Source organism: Athalia rosae, chromosome 7, assembly GCF_917208135.1.
Source record: "Athalia rosae chromosome 7, iyAthRosa1.1, whole genome shotgun sequence".
In the NCBI taxonomy this organism is placed as follows: domain Eukaryota; kingdom Metazoa; phylum Arthropoda; class Insecta; order Hymenoptera; family Athaliidae; genus Athalia; species Athalia rosae.
This window is the reverse complement of record NC_064032.1, coordinates 11,494,405-11,507,303: the sequence shown is the minus strand read 5'-3', so window position 1 is coordinate 11,507,303 and position 12,899 is coordinate 11,494,405. Positions and strand designations below refer to the sequence as shown.

Here is a 12,899-nt window from a genome sequence, read left to right as displayed (position 1 = left end):
TTCTATTCCATTGTACGCGTATAACTGCGGGGATCCAATGGGTCCGCTTCGTCGGAGAGCGAAATCAAAAAATACGTATCATAATCTAGCGGGGGAATCCAACTAGCAGTCGATCACGCCCCGCCGTTTTTTCGAAACGCTACGGGGAAACAACAATAATAATTATCATTGTTGTTATTATTATTTTTGATCGCCCCCTCGCGAACTGGAAGACCCTTTTCGAAAGAACTCCTCTTTTTACATCGTCGTGTGCGTATGAAAAACGATTTTTGCTGCACCGCTAACCTATGCAGGAATCACGAATGCACACGTACCTATGTGTACATCTATGTACCATTTATTTTGTACCTACATATATGTATATAAATTTTTTTTTTTTTTTTCATGCTATATACGAGATTGATTCGGATCTGAACAATGGCTCGCGTCCGCCGGGCGCACGTACACCACGTTTCCCTGCTGGGCCACACGTCTTTCCTCTGTAATTGATTCTTTCATTCGTTCATTGAATTTTTTTCATTTTCTTTTATTCGACCTTCTTCTCTCTCTTTCATTTTCCTTATTCACCCCCTGAAACCCTTTCGTGGGAGGCTGAGGCGATTTTTTTGCGTAACGAGGATGTAAAATTTTCCCAGCATACAGATTCTCGTGGTTTTTTTGGGAAAAGCGAAGAAAAAAAAAAAAGAAAGAAATCATCGGATCGCGGTTCGCGCTCGATTATCGTTCGATTCCGCGATGGGGCGGGGCTAATTTGGGGCAAAACTTAATCCGAAATGTAGGGTGAACCCTTAGTCCGATCTTCCTCAGCTTTTGCGCACATACCACATTGATACCTACAGCGTAACCCAGGGGTGAATTAATAAGCGTTTCAAGTACGGGGCGGAAAGGGGCGGGAACTCAATTGTTACCGTCCAATGAATGCGAAGGGAAAATTTGTACAAGGGTTAACGTTGAAACCCTAAAATGTTTCACTTCGGGTATAACATGTACACATGTGATCGATCGACGTGTGCCGAACAATGGCCGAGCATAATATTCATTAAAACAAGACGGTGAATTCGGCCATTATTGTATTTTGTATATGTACGTATTTGAAATGCATATTTTCAAACGAAATCCGCGGCAGTTCGTTTTTTTTTTTCTTTCTTTTTTTTTTCTTGTTTTATCCATGTTTTTTCAAACGCTCCAGGCAGTTATAAGGAGTTTGTGTATACGATACAAGAAAAAAAACAAAAAAAAACAGAAAAAAGAAAACTATGAAATATGGAATCCTTTGGTCTGAGATCAAAGAATTTTTAAAACTACGCTAGGCGCGTTCTTTGAATAATTTATGTCTATGAAAACGTAGATTTTATTCGTCTAAAAAAAAATTTCTGAATTCAAACGCGGAAACTTTATAACAAACCGAAGGGGTGGGTAAGGAAGAGAAAAAAAAAATACGCGTCTTCGCACCATGTGTAAGAAATATTTTTTAAAATTGTACAAAAAAATAATTTTCCACCCTATACACACTTTGGCAAAATAATGGACCATACCCTATCCCCTCGATGTTGATTCTACATGAATTTCTAAACCTCGTTTCCGAAAGAATCCGCTACAAATTCCAAGTAGAATGATCCGCGTATCGGTCAGACGAAGTGGAAACGGCGCGCGCGTTCCGCCCGTGTCTTTACGGCGCGGGTAAGTAGTAACGGCGCGTAGCGAGTCGGACGCGGCTATAATGGAATTAGACGGTGCGGCGTGTTACCGCGGCGATGAAAGAGAAACGGCGATTTGTCTGCCGTTTTTTGACGTATCGGCGCCTTCCAGTCGTCGAAAGGAGTTCGAGGAGGAGGAGGAGGAGAGACCGAGACGTCGTTAGGTGTGGTAAAAGGTAGGTATACGCGAAGGCGCGCGTGCACGTGTAGGTTGGTATTATATTTGACTGCAGCGGAAAGTCGAGAGGGTACAGAGATTCGCGGAGGTATAACCAGAACCAGTACCGGCACCAGAACCAACCAGAAGCAGAAGCAGAAGCAGAGGCACACAGCCCCCAGCTATGTAATTCATTACTAAAGCAATCTCACCCTGGCGCCCCCAACTCCGTCGGTTTTTCCCCCCCGCGCTCGTCAACCTCCTGCACCACGTTATAATATAAAACCCCGAATAGAATAGCGAGCACGGACTGACAACAAAACAAAATGAAACACAAAAGCGTGTTTCCATAATTAAAAAGATTGCGCGTATATAACATATATAACGTATAAAGATATACTATACATATATGTATATGGGAACTACGTGTATAATATTTACTCACGTTGTGTTCGACAACGACTTTAATTTTCCATAAAGTCTGACGCCCGCCGCGAAGACGGGATAAAATTCTACGTCTCTCTTTTTCACCCCTATTAACCCGTCGTATGGATCATCTGGTGAATTTCGATTGGATCATTTCTGTGACGACGCAAAATTCGAGTGAAACTCTGAAAAAAATTAAATCGTATTCGGGAACCGTCCGAAAGACAATTTTTCGAATCGAAAATTACTCGAAACTTGATCGATTGATCTTATCGCGAATCGGAGGCGTAAAAAATTCAGATTTTCCAAAAACCGGGGTAGGAACGGAAGGAGGGAAGGGGGGGGGGGGGGGGGGGCTGTTAATCATTTAGTCAGGAAAGCCGGGAAATCTATTTATTCGGTGGGTTTGCGGGGAAAATTTTGTTCTGTTTTGTATATTGTTTTTTTTTTTTTTTTTTTTTTTTATTCTAGTTTATTCTACTTCGTTTCTCTTCTTTTTGTTCATTTTACTTCTTTTATTTTCTCCTTTTTCTTTTTTCGCTTCTATATGACGGGAGGTGTTTCCACCCCTAAGGAATGACTCCGCCCATTAAATTTCAGGCCAATAGAAGCTCGGTATTCGAGCCACCCTTAAACAATCCCCACCCTACCATTTCGCGTTGGTTTCCAACCCTCGGATGGTACGAGACTTTGCGATTCTCTTCGCAGTCGGCAGTCAGCTTCGTTCGCCAGAACAAACAGAGTAGAAATATAACACAGTAAATATATATATTGTATACACTGCACACTGCTACGTACATGTTATAAATCTGAAGAAATTTCATTTTAAGAAATACGTCCTACACACGTACTTGTATCGGAAAACGATCAAAAGTAGATAATTATTTTTTGTAATTGTATTTACAATAATAAATATAAAAAACGGGAACGGAGATGAACTGCGGATAATCGGGAATCGTACAACCGAAAGGAAAACTTATTACCGAAGAAGAAAAACAAAGAAGATCAATCGGATCGACTATTGAGGAATAACATGGCCGGACCTTATCTTTCACCCCTGGGACCACAAGCCGATCTCCTCACCGAATATATGTTCGGGCGACGCCGACAGGTCAGTGTGAGTTTCAATTTGTTCACGGGACGGAAAATGTTCATAATTTTTCATTATCTGGAAGTTTTTGTTCGCCAAAAATTGTGATATGGAAGGAGACGGAGGACGAGTTGAATTCTTCTTGTTTTTTTTTTTTATTTCGATTTGGATGAAATTCTTTTCTTTGTCGACCATTGAATCATCCCTCGAAGAGTGCTGTATCTTTTGTTCAGTGAGGAGTAAGGAACACCTCGTCACACACATAGACTCGCACTGAATATTTTTTGTTTATCGTGATTCCATGGAAAAAATTGTTTCGTGACGACAAACATCTTACTCAATCCAATGAAGATTCCGAACGATTTTCTACTACTTCCGATACTTTGAACACGTGACAGTTCTCCGGTGTGACGATTAGCGAAGTGATTTTTAATTTCTTAGAACGTTGATTTTTGAAAGTTCTAATTTTTTCAACATTGAATATCGGCATGTTGAGTGAAAGAGAAAAAAGCTCACCGTGAATAAAACGTCCGATGCTCGACCCGAGCGATGAAAAAAAAGAAAAAGAAACTAGGTTCGAGATTACACCGAAGATTGAAAATTTTTCGAATGCTTAATCTTTCAATTATTCAACACAGAGACGTAATCGGACGACGTTTACTCCGCAACAACTTCAGGAGCTCGAGTCGCTTTTCCAAAAGACTCATTACCCGGACGTATTTCTCAGGGAAGAAGTTGCCCTCAGAATTTCTCTTTCCGAAGCTCGTGTCCAGGTATGCCGCGACCTCAAGAATTGCCTCAAAATTAATCCCGCTCTATCCTTCCGTTTTTCTCGGTAGTCTTAGAGGCGCCAAACGTCATTTCGATTCCCTGTTCAGGTCTGGTTCCAAAATAGGAGAGCAAAATGGCGGAAACAGGCGCGTCTTCAGCTGCTTCAAGACGCTTGGCGGATGCGTTGTTTGGGACTCGGTAGCGCCGGTCCTCTGTTACTACGTCCTCCGCAAGCCGGAGGCGAACACCCCGACTCGTCACCACCTCCGCCGTCGCCGTCGCTCCCTTCGAATCAGATGCCGAATTCACCACCGGAAAAAACCAACGACGGTGGAAATCACGCGCATCCGGTATGCAGGGACTACCGCATCCTTTCGCCCCACGGGTGAGTTCTATAATTTGATTCGATTTGGATTTTCGTTCGATCGATTGTAAAATTTCCTCCGTCCAACGTCTGTTCTCCAGTTATCCTTCGATGGGTTGCGACAAATCACCCGACAGATCAATACGATGTGGTTGTGGATCTCCGCAAAGAAGATCCGTCAGTCCCGTTTCTACAGGCGTTGATATCACCGAGCGACCTCAGGAGTCGGAGATGGATTTAACCGTTAAAGGATCTCACCCCCCGCAACACCCGCACCCTTCGCTGTTTCATCATCACCCACCTGCTGTAAATCAATCGCAGAATATTGGACCCATCAACAATCACCCGATGGACGAACCTTTGGACGTAACTCTTAGCAACAAGAAAAATAACTGAACATAATTCGAGTGCGTCTGGACAGAAATGATTTAAAAAAAAAAACAACACAAAAAAAAAACGACGAAACTATTCGGTAATGTTTACGGGGTAATTGATTTCGTAGATTTTTTTTTTTCTCCCCATCGTTCGTCTCTCCATACACGAAAGACTTTTTTTTACATATCATTAAAACCCCCCATAAGGCATTAAGCTATATATAGTGCGTCAGACCATGAATAAAAAAAATCAATGAAAAAACTACGATAAAATGTGAATATAAATACAAACAATCGGGGAAAAAAATCATCCGCTAAATATTTATTGGGCGTTTACTGACAGATTGATCACATAATGCTGACATCGGTTATAATAATAATAATATTAATAATATTAATGATAATATTAATGATAATAATAATAATAATAGTATCAACGATGATAATGATTGAAAAGGCGGCAGCTAGTATATTAATTATTAAATCGTGTATTAATTAATTAATATTTGTAAATAACAATAACGAAAAAAAACAAAAAATATATATATAATATACTACACATATGCTATATATAACATTATATGAAGATATAATAACTAAAAAAAAAAAAATATATACGAAAATTATACAACAAATATATGATGCGCGGTATGTATGATAATTATATAGCATAATTGATATTATTAATTTTTGTTTTTTATATTTTCTTTATCATCTCGCACTATGAGTGAGCATATAGTGATATTGAGATGCGAGTTGACTTTTTTCATCAATTATTCATATTTTAAGGTGAACTTAATTGGTTTGTACATTCCATTATAGGATCGAGTTTTATAAAATTATTAATCCTACGATATGATTATTAATGATAATGATCCAACGGTTGACTACACTTCCGCATCATTCGATTTTGATCTCTTATTTATAAAGGATAATTGTAACCTTGAATTTATTGAAAAAAAAAAAAAAAAAGAAAAAGAAAAAACGAACAAAAGGGATGAGATCATAGAATTCTCTTGCAAAGGACGCAGAGTTATTCAGACACGAATGCATCATACCCATTTTCGTAATTGATTACACACGAAAAGAAAATAAGGAGGAAAAAAGAATGGCGGTGTAATTAACGTCGTATGAATGATCCCCGTGATAGAAATAAACGATCAGTTGCCAGGCAGCTGGTCGAAGCGAATTATATGTACATACATTCACACCACAGATTCATCCACCACATACATATAATTATATATTTATAATCAGTCGAGCCTCTTGAATTACCATTAGAAGAAGCGGCAGAAGCGGCAGCATCTAATTACGTATAGATATACATGTATAACGTAATACCCGTTACGCGACGATCGTTTGCGATTTAATGCTATCGATCTGTACGTAATAGGTACGTACGTACGTACGTACGTACAGATGCTATGCGTACATAGATCCGTAATCGAATGCAGGAAACGTATAACCACGCCTATTTCAACCTGCAAACACCTGCAGCACTATCGGACGTCGGAGCATATAAATTATTGACATCCATATCCTGCAGCATAAAATATCGTACACCCTGACTCCGTGATATTAGAGGTACTCGCATGGTCGTTTTGGTTTTCTTTTTTTTTTTTTCGTTTTCAGAACAAGTTCACATGTTCAATTTAATACGTTACCTACCCATCCGCAATGAAGAGCCATCGGAAACAGGAATTAATTAATACCGATATAATTACAAAAATTTTGATCAATGACCGATCGAGAGAATTTTATCAGATTCCAATGTTATTTATATAGTCATTCGTATTTTTCTTCTCTATGAGTAGAATCAACATTTATATTTTAATTTATAAAGGTTTTTTCAAATTGTAGGACAGATTATCCATCTGCACCGATCGGGGCTCGTAATTATTGAAAGAAACATCGCAGATATTTTCTCTGTACATAACAGTCAATACAAATAATGTGCATTGAATGCGCAACGTTATCTGCAGCAATCCAGGTCTTCTGACTCCTATTATTTTGTATCGTTCAATAATTCAATAATTACTTTAGAATAAAAGATATCCCATCGCGCGGATATCGGGAGGAATTATAGCTGGCGAATCGATAGGTAGCGATCATATCGTGTGAAATTATTCGACAAGGCAACGATCGCAACGTATTTGTAAATATAAGGCTCATTTGAATTTTAGTACAGGTTTAACACAGATGAAGGAATACCGAATCAAAATATTAAGTTTTTTTTTTTCATATACATAGATTATTTTTTTCCTCCCTACTTTTGGTTTCTGTTACAGAATCGTATAATATACATCGCGATGTGATTATACAGACAATTATCTACGAGCAGTTCTTCTCTAACCATCGCTGAGAACGGTCTGTCAAATTATTCAACTTCCCGAATATATTGTTGCACAATACGTACGTATGTTATACACGTGGTTTTTGCATTTGAGTTTTTTTCATCGAGTGTTTAATTTTTCAAACTCGTTCGGTGTTGTATTTATATATTTTCTATTCAATACAGCGCACAGTAACGTGATTATTTGAAAGGAGAAGAAACTTTGACGAACGAATTTCTGTAATTAATATAATTAAAGAGAGAACCGAAAAATGAATCAATATAATATAATCGATAATAATCACAGCCGATGAATTTAATCGTTCATTTATATTACTGATGTACGTGTTCCTCTGTAGCGAGTCGGGAGACACCTGAGCAGCAAAACGTACGAGTTTGTTACCTGTCTTACTCTTAACCGCAGTTACCTCAGAGCTGCCCGATGTTACAGAGCTAAATTATTATAAAGTGCAGTCGCACGGCTCTGCAGTTAGTAGATGAGAATAAGAGAAAGGCGCGGTTATTGCTGCTGCCACTGCTGCTCGTGCAGTCGCGGAGTTGAATCGCCCGCGTGCGTTCATTCAAAATTCAAAATTGAATCGACTCGGAATTTTCGTTTTTCCGATCTTCCTCTCTCTTTTTCGACTTATGCGTATCACGCTGTCACTGCACAACACGCCCGTGTCTACGACTACGTGAAAATGAACAAATTGTGATATTTCGGTTGCCGCGCACGTGTTTGGAATCATAATCATAAAATTTGAGAAGAACGTAAAGCATATTTTGTTTAAATTCCGTGCAGCATGTTTGCGATTGTTCTACGTACGTTGAAACTAACTTATAATCCTAAATTGTGCTTTTTCTTATCTGTTCGGCAGATACATACCGCGCCTGATTAGAACTTCCGATTGATAATGAGTGTGCAGGTCACTGTGGTTTGCTCTTGTAACGCGAGTAAACTTCGTCAAAATACGGACGCGAATTAAATCGGACGAAATTTTGAATTTAACATGATATTTTCAAATTATTCACTATAGGTACGATTTTTGTGTTTTAATTTTTAAAACAGTGCCATTTTTCTGATCGCGTTACAATATTTCCATAACGTAGAAAACCGAATCAGCTGATCCAATCAATCTGTGTCTATGAAAAGTAGTCGAGTTATCGCTAATTATTCCCTCGAGAAAAGTGAAAACGATTAGGAGTCTTGATGAATTTATTACAGTCTGGACTAATTAACTCGGAGGTCGAAATGTATTAGGAATCGATCGTTCAAACGATTCAACAAATGTTTAATTTTCGACCTGAGAAATCTCAAGAATCCAGACTACTGTGGATTCAATGATAACTCATACACACACTAATAACAGTCCTCACGTCTCCCATTACTCTATAAGAATTTTTCTTGTTTCAAAAATATTTGTGCTCCTTTGATTTTGATTCTTTCAATTTCCACATTTTTTTTTTTAAGAAAATAGGGCTCAATCGTTATCTGTTTTTCTTTAGTTTGAACAGAACATGAGAAAAATAATTGCCACGAAATTTGGCGGGTAAGAAAATACCAGTTAAAAACATTGTTATTCGATATTGGAAATCGCTTTATTTTATATCCGTACGGTGCATCATGAAGAATATTTACGTTCTACTGAAAATCATCGCACTTTTTCATATCGTCGCTGCAGCATCGACCAACGAAGCGTGAGTTTGCAATGTTGTTTGAACAAAATATAAACTCCGAAATAGCATAAATTTATTCATCTGAAATATCCCGACTTCTTCCATAGATTTTTCCGAACGTACAGATGCCACGATAGAAGATGTCACAGAAATTTTCGTCCGTCAAAAAATGTTCCCAACCGAGTATTTCCATCGTCGATGAAAAATTTCGAACACTCGACAATGGCGGCTTGCAGACTTTCTTGCGATTCTTACGCTGGTATTTGGCCGTTACCGGTGGGGCGAGTTGTTCTCAGTCAAAAAGTGAGTTTCCAACGTTTTTCTCTCAGTTGTGAGATTTTCTATTATTTCATTTATATTCTCTATTCAATTCGTATGTTTCACAGTACGCGAAAATCGATCCCTCGCAATTTGTATTTCGAACATCGTCGTCGGTTTCCCAAGAAGCACAAGATTTCATCAACGAAATGACCGCCATTTTTTTATCCAATCTCGAAAAATCTTTTGATAATAATTCTACCGAAGAATTATACGGGAACAGCAGAAATAACTATATAAACGTGATATTTAATATCAATTCCTCGGACCTCACCCTGAACTGGCTCACAGAAGAATCATATTCCCTCCAACTGCTTTTGGAAGATGAAGGTATAAAGTTTTACTGAAATGTTTTCTCTGCTGGCAATCAAGTACGATTTTAATCGACGGTTTGAAAATTCCCAGGCGAAGGGGGTGGGTTGGTTGAAATATCGGCGCGGACAGTTTACGGCGCGAGACATGCACTCGAAACATTGCTGCAGCTAACTGCCCCGATAATAAAAGAAGGAGGTCATAACGGTTTGGTGATTTTAACGGCAGCAAATATCACCGATCGACCAACTTACGCCCACAGAGGACTCAGTTTGGACACTGCGAGAAATTTTATTCCCGTCAAAGATATTCTGAGGACCATTGACGGTCTTTCGTCCTGCAAAATGAACATCTTTCATTGGCACGCTACCGACTCGCAGAGTTTTCCACTTGAGATTAAAAGGGTCCCGTACATGGCGGCGTGAGTTGGAAAAAAAAAATAAGATCGTCACCATGATCTCTGTGAATTTTTCTTTCGATTATTTTGTTCCCCCGGTTGTTATTCGTCAAATTTATTTCAGATTCGGTGCTTATAGTCCCGAAGAAATTTACACCACTGAAGATATCAAGTCGATAATAAGCTACGCGAAGGCTAGAGGTGTTCGGGTGATCATTGAACTGGATATACCATCGCACAGTGGTGCTGGTTGGGAATGGGGAGAGGAAGCTGGGTTCGGAAAACTTGCGGTTTGCGTCGGAGCGCAACCCTGGAGAAAATCTTGCATCCAACCGCCATGCGGACAGCTAAATCCCGTCAATCCATATGTGTACGATATCCTAAGGAATATCTATAAGGAGCTCATAGAAATCTGGGGAAATCACGAGGTCTTTCACATGGGGGGAGACGAGGTGAAAAACCCATTTATTCTCTCAAATTCACCTCTCATTGTCAGAGCCAGGATTAAAGATACAAAAAAATTTGATTTCAATTTTCTCTTTCGCTGTAGGTTTACATCCCCTGCTGGAATTCCACAAAGGAAATAACAGACGCCATGACAGTTAAAGGGTTGAAAAGAAGGACGGAAGATTTTCTCAAAGTTTGGTCCGAATTTCAAAAAACTGTATTGAAAATCGTTGACGAGGAGAGAGGGACGGCGTCAAATCTTAATGTCAGTGCGATAATGTGGAGCTCTTATCTGACCAATCCAGCGGTAATCGAACAATATTTGGATAAGGATAGGTATGTTATACACACCTGGGTCGAATCAGGATCCCCTATTCCAGATGAATTACTCGATTTGGGGTACCGACTTATTATAAGCACAAAAAACGCCTGGTATCTCGACCACGGAGTCTGGGGGCAGACCAAATATCACACTTGGAGGGACGTCTACCTCAATCAAATATCGAGAAAGGTAGATGGTTGAATTTATCGTCTGTACTGCAGCTGATTATCTGATTTTTCGCTACTCTGAAATTTTTCAATCGGAATTTTTTTAATTCGTCTTATTATTCGTATGTAAGTCCGGAGTCTTGGGCGGCGAGGTTGCGATGTGGGCTGAATACATCGACGGCGGAGCTTTGGACTCGAGAGTTTGGCCACGAACTGCGGCAGCTGCGGAACGACTTTGGAGTGATCCGATTTACAGATCAACTGCTAGTGTGGAACCTCGATTCTATAGCCACAGAAATCGTTTAATACAACGGGGAATACGTCCCGAAGCAGTTACTCCGGAATGGTGCGCCCAGAACGATGGAGAGTGTCAATGAATTACTATGAAGAATTCTATTTGAATTTAGTTTCAGGTCCGACTGCCTTCGAATACAATTGCAGATTTTCAATGTTATTTTTTTATAAATACATGTATCTTTTTTTATACCGATATACATATAAATACATATTCATACAATTTAGCTCTCTGTCAATAAACTGATGAACTGATTTTTTTCCGGAATTTATGAACTTGAATAAGTCATAATTATTACTGAATGATGATTTGTTTTTTACATCTTTTTATTTTGAACGCCAATTGGAAAATTACAGATGTCCTTGTACCTCCGGGGCTAATAAACTGATACCGTCTACTGATGTATCGTGGCACCATCTCAACCACGTGCTACAGAACTGTCAAATCTAGCAGCCGACACAGCAGCAGCCGATGTAGCAGCAGCCGACAAAACAAACCTGTCAAACGAAGCAGTCGACTCGTGGCACTCAAGCGTTGATCAACAACCATGGCGGACGTTAAGTTTTCTGGTCGTGCTTATTGCAAGATCATTTTGCACGCGGCTAAGTATCCGCATTGTGCGATAAACGGATTATTGTTAGCTGAACAGAAACCGAAAGATTCCTCTAAGTCCAAAGAAATTTACATCGTTGATGTTGTTCCCCTATTTCATTTGTGTCTTCACGTTTCTCCTATGGCTGAAGTCGCCCTTACTCTGGTAGGTAGATTAATTAATTATTCATTCGTTTACTGATGATGACATAGAGTACACCACCAATCACTCAAAATCGAAGAATCATTAATATGAAATCAATTTTATGAACTTTTACACCGTATATCACTCACCATCAAATACTTTCATTGAACTTACAGGTTATATTTACATTTCCTCGCCCATGGAATTAATTACATTTATTACAGGTCGACCAGGTAGCTGCTCGTGACGGTTTAATGATCGCTGGTTATTACCTTGCTAATGAGAACCTCTCTGATCTAAGGTTCATAAATACTGTACTGATATTTCATATCCTTAGCACAAGCTGAATGAATTAAAATTTGCTACTTCTGTTTTCATTTACTCAGCATCGACAGACCGGCGCATAAGATAGCCGATAAGATAGCGGAAAATAATGCAGCGGCAATGTTGGTTGTAGTCGACAATAGAAAAGTGACGCTTCGTATGGATGAAAATGCCTTGAGGGTATCGCAAAATGTGGATGGGAAATGGAAACCTATAGATGATGACAAGTGATGCTTACTTTCTGGATTTTCTCACCTGTTGATTTACTGATGAAAATGCATAAACTAAAGCGGATCTTCCACTTTTCAGAATACATTTTGACGGAGATATTCTGGATGCGGTGTCGACGATGTTACAGAGGCAAGAATACCGAGGGCTCGTCGACTTCGACAATCATCTAGACAACATATCACTAGACTGGCAGAATCAAGAACTGAATGAAATCATAGATGAAACGATGGAAATTGTTGGATAGTTGTACACATTACTTAGCTCCTGGGGAGCTGAAATATCTTTTACATTGTGCACTTTCGTTTATTAAATAAAATAATCTGTAAATATCGGGTTCAATAATAGATGAAACCTACTCGCTTACACCGAGCAACCGGAAATTAGCCAACTTTAAAGCGTATTTTATATTCTGTAATGTAAACCGTTGTCCATCCTCGTAGAATAAACGAAGGATTCTGCACC

At 39.1% G+C, this 12,899-nt stretch overlaps 3 protein-coding genes across 11 annotated transcripts; all 3 read left to right on the top strand.

The window, feature by feature from the left end:
• Nucleotides 1-2,715: 2,715 nt before the first annotated feature.
• Nucleotides 2,716-5,362, top strand: LOC105689613 (homeobox protein prophet of Pit-1). 2 transcript variants are annotated; one of them, XM_012406759.4, is made up of 4 exons: nucleotides 2,716-3,397; nucleotides 4,009-4,143; nucleotides 4,249-4,526; nucleotides 4,607-5,362. In XM_012406759.4, the coding sequence occupies exons 1-4, from the start codon at nucleotides 3,314-3,316 to the stop codon at nucleotides 4,899-4,901; spliced, it is 792 nt and encodes a 263-aa protein (XP_012262182.1). In that variant the 5' UTR covers nucleotides 2,716-3,313; the 3' UTR covers nucleotides 4,902-5,362. The 2 variants fall into 2 exon arrangements, with proteins under 2 accessions (XP_012262182.1, XP_048514818.1); XM_048658861.1 differs by having other exon boundaries at nucleotides 2,719-3,391.
• A 138-nt stretch (nucleotides 5,363-5,500) lies between these two features.
• On the top strand, nucleotides 5,501-11,372 carry LOC105689600 (chitooligosaccharidolytic beta-N-acetylglucosaminidase). 8 transcript variants are annotated; one of them, XM_012406743.3, is made up of 8 exons: nucleotides 5,501-7,291; nucleotides 8,718-8,909; nucleotides 8,996-9,191; nucleotides 9,275-9,536; nucleotides 9,612-9,939; nucleotides 10,040-10,367; nucleotides 10,466-10,873; nucleotides 10,983-11,372. In XM_012406743.3, the coding sequence occupies exons 2-8, from the start codon at nucleotides 8,836-8,838 to the stop codon at nucleotides 11,226-11,228; spliced, it is 1,842 nt and encodes a 613-aa protein (XP_012262166.2). In that variant the 5' UTR covers nucleotides 5,501-7,291; nucleotides 8,718-8,835; the 3' UTR covers nucleotides 11,229-11,372. The 8 variants fall into 8 exon arrangements, with proteins under 8 accessions (XP_012262166.2, XP_048514806.1, XP_048514807.1 ...); XM_048658849.1 differs by having other exon boundaries at nucleotides 8,090-8,909; XM_048658850.1 differs by lacking the exon at nucleotides 5,501-7,291 and adding an exon at nucleotides 7,317-7,599.
• Nucleotides 11,373-11,652: 280 nt separating this feature from the next.
• LOC105689626 (ER membrane protein complex subunit 8/9 homolog) lies at nucleotides 11,653-12,766 on the top strand. Its single transcript, XM_012406785.4, has 4 exons — nucleotides 11,653-11,903; nucleotides 12,107-12,183; nucleotides 12,269-12,433; nucleotides 12,516-12,766. Exons 1-4 carry the CDS (start codon nucleotides 11,694-11,696, stop codon nucleotides 12,679-12,681), a joined length of 618 nt encoding a protein of 205 aa, XP_012262208.1. The 5' UTR covers nucleotides 11,653-11,693; the 3' UTR covers nucleotides 12,682-12,766.
• The last annotated feature ends 133 nt before the right edge of the window (nucleotides 12,767-12,899 follow it).